Source organism: Heptranchias perlo, chromosome 35 (genome assembly GCF_035084215.1).
Source record: "Heptranchias perlo isolate sHepPer1 chromosome 35, sHepPer1.hap1, whole genome shotgun sequence".
Classification (NCBI taxonomy): Eukaryota; Metazoa; Chordata; class Chondrichthyes; order Hexanchiformes; family Hexanchidae; genus Heptranchias; species Heptranchias perlo.
The window spans coordinates 16,059,302-16,068,367 of NC_090359.1; the positions used below are offsets into that span (position 1 = coordinate 16,059,302).

Below are 9,066 nucleotides of genomic sequence, written 5' to 3' on the forward strand. Positions count from 1 at the left end.
GAGATTAATCATTGAAACAAGGGATTACCAAACCCAGGAAATACCAGATAGTCTGTTCACCACTGTCGCTCACTGTATATACAACCAACACTACACAGTGTTTGCCTCTCACCGCAATCCCTCCCAACAACAAACCCGCCCCCCCACCCCAAATCCCTTCAGTCAATGGTCCACAGTCTCTTCCCCGTGGAGTGCTCTGCATTTTATTGTTTGTAAAATGTCATGATGACAAAACAAGAACTCAACATGCCGTGGCCCCCTTCACTTTCCAGCCGATGTGTGTACAGATGCTCACTGACCCTAGAATTGATGGAGTATTGAAGGACTTGTGTTTAACACGTTCATCACACCCACTTTCCATTCGCCTGACTCGCTGTTGGTTGCTGTTCACAGGCTCTGATCTGTTTGGATGTTGCCTCAAACCCGCAGCTACTTGCCAAATAACCAACTCACGGATCCATCCAGAATTATTCAAAGACACTGACCCGCAAACAACAATTAAACCTGTGGTTCTGGATCTTTGAACCGTCACGATCAGTGACCATAACCGATGGGATGGGGGCAGATCCACCAATTGACAATTTGGTCCATTATGGTCAAGTGCCCGGGTGGCCCCGGAGAGGGAGCATGTGGTGTCCACCGTTACGCTTGATGCCTTCCGCGACCGCTGGGCACCGCAGGGTATAGACTGTCTTTCAGACATCAATAATAGAATCCTGATTTAATTGGGAAAGTATCCTGTTGTTTTTGGTGGCACTTGATGCTTATTTTGGTATCTTTTCAGTTTGATTGGACCATCCAATATTAGTGGTGCCCTGAGAGGGCCACTTGTGATGGTTTATGTTTGGTGACCCTGGGGCAACCCAGAGTCTCCCTTATTGGTCCATCAAAGAAAGGTCGATTATGGTCAAGAATATGGTCGCGATCAGATTTTTTTTTCTTTGGAGTGTGGGATGGAAGAGCAGCCATGGTTTTTTTGCTTTTCCTTTTTTTGTGTTTTAGGCCCCCCTTTTATAAGAAGGGGAGGGGGGGTTGGTTGTGTTTATGTGCAGTAAATCAATAAACCCAAAATAAGTGTCAAATTATAATTTTATTACATCGATCCAGGATGCACTCCAGTCCCTGCGGTGCCCACCGGTCACGGAAACAGATTTTACAGTTTGAGGAAAGTCAAAGCAATTGGATCTTTATTGAATTGTCAGCCAATGATGCTCCTCCTTCAAAGTTCTGACTGGCTCTGGGTGTCATCTCCCCTCCTCCCTTTTCTTGATTGGTGTTCTGAGAGAGGATGTAATTTCTGATTGGGTATTGCCAACTGTCACGCATCATCTAGGCTGCCACGCCCAGGATTAACCAGCAGTATAAATATGGAGCTTTGGGTGGCTGTTTTTCAGTTTCTTGCTTCAATAGAGTTGTTTAGTTTTGTTAAAGTTAATTTAAAGATGGCTTCCCAAGTGTGTCAGAACTATCACAAGGAGTGTGAGGATGGTGTCAACAAGCAGATCAATATGGAGCTCTATTCCTCCTATGTTTATCTTTCTATGGTGAGTTTTGTTTCTTTGACCCCTTCACATTGGAGATTCTAATGTGACATTACAAAATTCTGTTTTCTCCAACTCATCTGCTGCCTTTTCTCTAATCTGCACCCCCCTCCCCCCAATTGATGGATGGTGAGTGTCTTTTTAAAGCTGTAATATAATGTGATTTATTGTACAGTCATTATCAAAATGTCTCCCTCTTCCTTGCAGTAGTTGCACCACATTCTATATCTTAAATCTCAATTGTTCACTTTCCTGGTGTCTGAGCTTTCTATTGAAGTTGTGTTTTGCAATACACTCTGCATTCAATGCCTGGGATTCATATTTCTTACCCTCTATTCTACATCTCTCCACAGTCTTTCCCCACATTCTCCTTGCAATGGGGGGGGGGGAGGTCATAATCTTAAATTAGAGCTAGTCCATTTAGGAGGTAAGTGAGGAAGCACTTTTCCCCTCAAAGGTACTGGAAATCTAGAACTCTCTCCCTTGAAAGTCTGTGGATGTTGGGGATTAATTGGTGCTTTCAAGACTGAAATCTTTTGTTGGGTCAGGGTATTGAAGGATGAGTTGATGTACAGATCCATGTTCTAATTAAATCATTGAGTTGGCTCAAATGGCTGTATGTCCCACTTCTGTTTCTATGCTCTGAACCTTCACTTTTTAAGTACCAGCTTGTCCCTGTCTGTCTTCTCTCTCTGCCTTTGCTCTATTGGTGGTAGGGCCTTCAGCCATTTTGGTCCTACTCAGTGTAACTGTTAATCCCTTTGCCTTCCTACCTCTGTCTGTCTCTCAAAGCATTCAAATGCTAACAGTTTCTAGTCATGCAACTCTTACTGCTTGGTATCTGTTTCTCCTCTGAAATGCCTTGATGTTTAGTGTTGAAGGTGCTAAGTTAATGCTGTTTGTGGTAGTTGTAGAAAGGGGTTTGTTTCAAATTTCAGTCATGAAAAGGATGTAAGCTTTTATGTTCCTTCACTAATTTCTAGACATATAATTCAGTCTTGGGTGTGAAGATTAAAGTGAAATATTGTGTTGAGCATGTTCAAAGCTGAATTGGTAATTTTCCATTGGCCAGCTTCCCTATTGCTAGGAGTGAGATTATCTCACTACCAGGTTAGTGAAGCAAGTCAGCCTGTGCTAGTTTTCAGAACCATCTGCCTACAAGCTCAGTGAGACTTGAACCCTTGACAGAAAGCAAAATATTGAGGTTGGCTTTATGTACAATACCCATGATGATAATTCTGATACCCAACTACTTTTGATCTCACCAGTCCTATTACTTTGACCGGGATGATGTTGCCCTGCGTCACTTTGCTGAGTTCTTCAAGGAGCAGTCGCATGAGGAATGGGAGCACGCTGAGAAACTGCTGAAATTCCAGAATCAGCGTGGGGGCCGAGTCATCTTGGAGGATATCAAGGTTAGATTTAATGGAGTGGCCTTCTGAATGGCTCCCCTTAAATGGACAATTTTAAATATTTCTAAAGCAATTTGTTCTAATGCACATAATTACATAGAATGTCCAGCACAGAAACAGGACATTTAGCCCAACTGGTCTATGCTGGTGTTTATGCTCCACATGAGCTGCCTCCCACCTTCATCTTGCCCTATCATCACATCCATCTATTACTGTCTCCCTCAGTACTTCTCCTTAAAGACATTTATACTATTTGACTTGTGGTTGTGGTGGTGTAATTCTATATTCTTGGGACAATTGGTTCATGGCAACATGGACATCTGATTGCTTTTCACCCCTATTTTCCTTCAGTACTTTCTTGTGTATTTTGTTTAATCCATTAAGTGAACTGGCTGAGACCTGATTCCCTTTTCAGAAGCCAGAGCAGGATGAGTGGAGCAATGGTCTGGAGGCGATGCAGAGAGCTCTGCAGATGGAGAAGAATGTGAACCAGAGTCTGCTGGATCTGCACAAACTCTCCACTGAGAGGACAGACCCTCATGTAAGTTTTTAATGTGGGCCTTTGGGTAAGTTCGAGGTGGTGGAAATTTACTGTCCTTGAGCCTATTCAAAAGATCTTCATACCCAATAGCTTTGTTGGTGTCATGCTCAAATTTTATTGGGGAGGGGAGACAGGAAAGGGAGATTGCCCTACTGTCTGCATTAGAAGTAAATGTATCTGATCCCAGGATCTAAGCACTTAATAGAGCAAAGTTACTGTATAAAATGCATCAATCTAAAGTGCACCACTTGACTATCCTCCAGACCAAGAAGATTAAAATCCAAACCCTTGGAGAAGCTCAGATCTTCCTCCATCTCTTGCTGGACATAACTATTTTCCATCTTTTCTTCCAGTTGTGTGACTTCCTGGAGACCCACTACTTGGATGAACAAGTGAAGATGATCAAGAAGCTTGGAGATCACATCACCAACCTGAAGAGACTGGGAGCCCCTGAGAATGGCATGGGAGTGTACCTGTTTGACAAGCTCACCCTGGGGGAGAGTGATTGAACTGACTGCAGGGATAAAGCTTATTGTTCAGTACTCCTGTTTATAGTCTGAAGAACCCCTATCCTGTAGCAATGGTGACTTTGTACTAAGAGCTGTGAGACCTGGGCTCTTGATGTGAAATGTAATAGTAACTGGAAATAAACTGTTACAGAAGACTGGGTTTTGGCTCCTTGTAAATTGAGTGATTGCTTATTTTTCAGATTAACATAATTCAGCTGTTGTAACAAATTACATTGGGCTATGTATTGGCTTTAGGGTGAGATTCTGCCCTATGACATTTTTTCTTCTGGGGTCATATCAATGTAGTGACTTGGGTGTTGAGGGCCAATGGGTCTGCCTTGAGTGTAAATTGTATTTATGCAGTAAAATGATTACTGCTGATTTCAATGCAAAGAACAATACAGTAATGAGTTACTGTTCCTATTAGTACTGCATATTATCAACTGTTTAACTCATTAATGATGCAAAATCAGCTGATTTAACATTTTGTTCCAATAAAACACAAGGAAAGTGAACTAGTAATTTCAGTCCAATCGGCAATTTTTTTAAGAATAGTATCTGCCTGGGGAAGAACAATCCAGATGCTTTTTTTTTCAAAGATGCTACAGACCTCAGTAGGTAGTTGGGGTAGCTTATGAAATCACTCACTATTACTCCTAATAAACTGTTTGTTTGGAGTCAAATAGGTCTCATATGGGGGAGTGCAGGTTCCCTGTTTGTCTATTTCCCTTCATTTTCATCTTCTGCCCCCCCCAACCCCCTGTTAATCTCCCCCATGAATAATAAATTGGGTATGGTACAGGAAAAAATACCTCGAACTAAACTCCAGCAAACAAAATCTTCCTTCTGGGAGACGTAGTAAATGCACTAAACAACTAACTTGAACCATTAAGTTGAATAGATAAGGCTCCTAAACTCTTCCATACCACTACTGTTCCATCAATTCATAAACCCAATATAAGCAGCTCATCCATAAATCTATCAATTTGTATTTATCCCATTGTGCAGTTAATACTAGATTACAATTCTAAATTCTACTGGATCACCATTTCATTTAAACCAAGTTAAATAGATATTTTGCCTGAAACTCCACATCCCAATGCCATCAATTCATAAACACAATACAATCAGCTCCTCCATAAATGTGTCGATTTGCCTATAGTCCTATTGTGTGTTCCATACCAAATTGTAATCAACCTTTCCAAATCCTATGGGTTCTCCATTCATCTCCTTCACCCCTATGAATGGATTCAAATGTTGATGCTGTAGCTGTAATTATCCAGTGTTTCCAAGTGAAGTTTAGGAACTTGTGACTTGCACTGGGTGTGATAGAATTGCCGTCTTCAGTCAGTCCATGTTAATATCTTTATATTGATGGAGTAAATAAGGGGAAACTGATTCCAGTAGCAGACCGGTTAGTAACCAGCAAACACAGATTTAAGGTGATTGGTAAAAGAACCAGAAGTGACACGAAACTTTTTTCAGTGTTCTGATCTGGAATGCATTGCCTCATCGGGTGGTGGAAGCAGATTTAATAACTTTCAAAAGGAAATTGGATAAATACTTGAAGGGGGAAAGAGCAGGGGAGTGGGACTAATTGGATAGCTCTTTCAAAGAGGCAGCATAGGCACAATGGGCTGAATGGCTTCTTTCTGTGCTGTAATAGTAGGATATTATGATCTCTAAAGGCACTTTTGGGATATCAATGTCACCACATTTCATACGTTGTTGAGCCATAATTTTACGAGTCAGTGTGGATTATCTGGTAGCTTTGACTGCTGCATAGTTCGCACCTTTGAGGTGTAGTCACTGTTGTAAGGTAAGAAATGCGGCAGTCAATTTGCCTCCAGCAAGGACCCAAAAACAGCAATGAAATATTGACCTGATAATCTGTTTTAGTGATGTTAGTTGAGGGATAAATATTGGTCCAGATATTGGGGAGAACTCCGCTGCTCTTCCTCGAAATAGTGCTGTGGGATATTTTACGTCCACCTGAGAGAGCAGATGAGGCCTCGATTTAATATCACATCCAAAAGACGGCACCTCCGACAGTACAGCACTCCCTTAGTCAGCCGAAATGTACGGGAGGGCGGTGTTCTCCCTGAGTCCGAGCGGCAGCGGCGTTACCCCCGACCTCACCTCCCCCAGTTGACGTAGGTGGGGGAGGAGGAGCTCGTCCGACAGGAAAGGCGGGACGTTAGATAAAATGACCCGCTGCGCGGTGGCCTCCAGCGGGTCCACCGGCAGGAAGGTCCCGCCCACCGTGAGCCCCTTACTAAGGGCCAGGGACACCGCCCGCTCGGACCTCAGGAAGAACACCGCCCTCCCGTACATTTTCGAGGCCGCGACGATGGCCGAGGGGCCGACAACCTCGGCCATGGCCTTTACGCAGGCCTCAATGGTCATGTTGGGGTGGGCATAGCTCTTCACCCCATGCTTCCTTGTAATGAGGCGGAAAGGCGCCGGCCCAGCAGGAGCGGCACAAACTGTAGGAGCGGCCCCCGAGGTAACCGCCGCATACGTCCTGCTGGGTCCCGGCACCGGCGAAGATGGTGAAGCCATGACCTAAAGAGCCACACCCACCCCAAGTCTCAGGCCTTTGGATTGAAATTGGCCTCTTTTTTTTAATGAAAACCTTGAGGATACCTCTCTCCCCGAATCCCAGTGCTTGGTTGGGAGAGGGCCCCTTTGTTGTTTTTATATATTCCCAGAACACCCCGGAGAGCAAGGGAATATCCCAGAGAGCAGGAGAAGGTGGGAGGGATGGATGGCAGAATGGGAAGGAGGGAGTCTGCAGGGGTAGGCTGCTGCAGAAGTGGGTGGAAGAGGGGCGGGGTTGCACCTTAAAAGGTGGATCTTCTTCTGTCTGTGTTCCAGTGGGCAGGGGGAGGAGATGTCTTCCCCTAGACAGCTGGAGCTGCCTCGGCTCAGTCCTCCAAAGATTTGAAAAGGAAAGTAACTTCACCCAGGCAGCTCCAGCTGTCCTGGGCCAGACACTTGGGGGGGACCCCTGTCCTCTGAAGTCTTCTTCCTCCCCCTACCTTCAGCCGACACACCTCACTGCACCGACCACCTCTTCCTCCCACTGGTTGGTGCTCTTTTTCTCCTTCTCCCTCCCTCCTTGTTGATGGTGGTTTCTCCTTCTTTCTCCTTCTCCCCAAGGGACCCAGGCAAGGGCCTGCTCTCTCTGCTCTCCACTCCACTCAGTGGCAGTCCAGCCACAAACACCTCCAAGGCCTTGCTGGTCTGTATTGCAAAGCTCTGATTGGCTCTGGATATCAATCTCTCCCCCAGAGCCCTGTCCTTTGTTAATTGGTGCCTGGATTCATGGAAGATTCCTGATTGGCTATCAGGGATTGTCAATCATCATTGGTGCTGTGCATTCCTGGTTTAAATGCAGGCTGTCCCAGTAGTAGAAATACAAGAGCTTGGATCAGAAGAAAATAGTTCCACAACTTTTTTTTTTTTGGAAGATTCCTGATTGGCTATCAGGGATTGTTTTTTTTTCCTTTTTTTTTTCTTTTTCTTTTCCTCTAATTAGGCCCCCCTTTTATAAGAAGGGGGGGTGTGGGGTGTGCTTAACAACTAAAAACCAAACAAACCAAAACCAAGAGTTCAAATCAAAATTTTATTATCCTCGTTCAGGATGCACTCCAGCCCCTGCGGTGCCCACCGGTCGCGGAAAGCCTCAAGCGTACCGGCAGACACCGCGTGCTCCATCTCCAGGGCCACCCGGGCGCGGAGCAACCCGCGAAAGAGAGGCAGACAGGCCGAGCGCCCACCCCCGCGGACCGCGAGCATCCTGGACCTGTGGATAGCCACCTTGGACAGGCCCAGGAGCAGGCCCACGAGGACGTCCACCGACCTGCCCGCCCCCCTCCTCACCGGGCGGCCAAAGATCAGGAGCGTGGGACTGAAGTGCAGCCAGAACTTGAGGAGCAGCCCCTCCAAATAATGGAACAGGGGCTGCAGTCTCGCACACCCAGTGTACAAATGAAAAACGGACTCCTCCAGGCCGCAGAAAATGCAAGCGGCCTGGGTGTCCGTAAAATGGCGTAAACGCCTGTTGCACGGGACTGCTCCGTGCAACACCCTCCACCCCAGATCCCCAAAGTAACACGGGAGGACCCCCGTATAGAGAGCCTCCCACTGGGGACCCCCGTCTCCGCCGGACGGCAGGATGGTACGCCAGGGCGTGTCCGGGCGAGAGACGAGGGCGAGGAAGTGGATGGTGTGCAGGAGCAGCCCGTACAGGAAATCCCTCCGTGCGGTGTGAAACGGCACGGAGGGAATTTCCGAGAGACGGCTCAAGTTGTGAGGCGCGGCCCTCCGAGGGAGGTTCCGGGGTTTGGCGCCGAGGAGGAATTCCGTCCGAACGGGGGTCAGGTCGGACGGGATGGCTCCGCACGCCTGAGCCGCCTCCACACCCCGAGTGGAGTCAGGGCCGAGCGCCGATTTCAATGCCTGGATGGCGGCGGCCGCGTCCCCGGCACGCCACGAGGACATGCGAGCGGCGAGCGCCCACGGCTCGAGCCAACCCTGTTTCCTCCGCCATCCAGGACGTCCCTGACTCTGGTTACCCGACCGGCCACAGCCCTCCGCTCCGTCAGCCACGAGCGGCTGAAGCCGACATCGCGGAGGAACGGATTCCCGAGCAGCGGCTCCTGCAGGACGGCCGCTACCCCCGACGGGCGAGAGCTCCGGCTGGAGGCGACCATGGTCCAGACCCTGAGCAGATCCTGGTAAAAGACAGGCAGCTCCTGCAAAGACATGCGGCCGCCCACCAGCGAGACGAACAGGAGCTGCGTGTCGTAGTTCAGGCCGTGCAGCTGGCGGAAAAAATACGTCGCCAGCGCACGCCATCTAAGAGGACGCTCAACGTACAGGTATCGCTGCAGCATCCGAAGGCGGAAAGTTGCCACCTGGGTGCGGACGCACACCAGCCCCTGACCGCCCTCCCTAAGCGGGAGACTCAGGACCGCGGCAGCGACCCAGTGCATCCCTTTGGCCCAGAAGAAGTCGACGAACTTCCTCTGAATCTTGGCGACAAAATCAGGGGGGGG

The 9,066-nt window shown here is 47.7% G+C and overlaps 1 protein-coding gene across 1 annotated transcript; it reads left to right on the forward strand.

The window, feature by feature from the left end:
• The first annotated feature begins 3,382 nt into the window (after nucleotides 1-3,382).
• LOC137302128 (ferritin heavy chain-like) lies at nucleotides 3,383-4,440 on the forward strand. The gene is made up of 2 exons (XM_067971800.1): nucleotides 3,383-3,494; nucleotides 3,848-4,440. The coding sequence occupies exons 1-2, from the start codon at nucleotides 3,408-3,410 to the stop codon at nucleotides 4,001-4,003; spliced, it is 243 nt and encodes an 80-aa protein (XP_067827901.1). The 5' UTR covers nucleotides 3,383-3,407; the 3' UTR covers nucleotides 4,004-4,440.
• The last annotated feature ends 4,626 nt before the right edge of the window (nucleotides 4,441-9,066 follow it).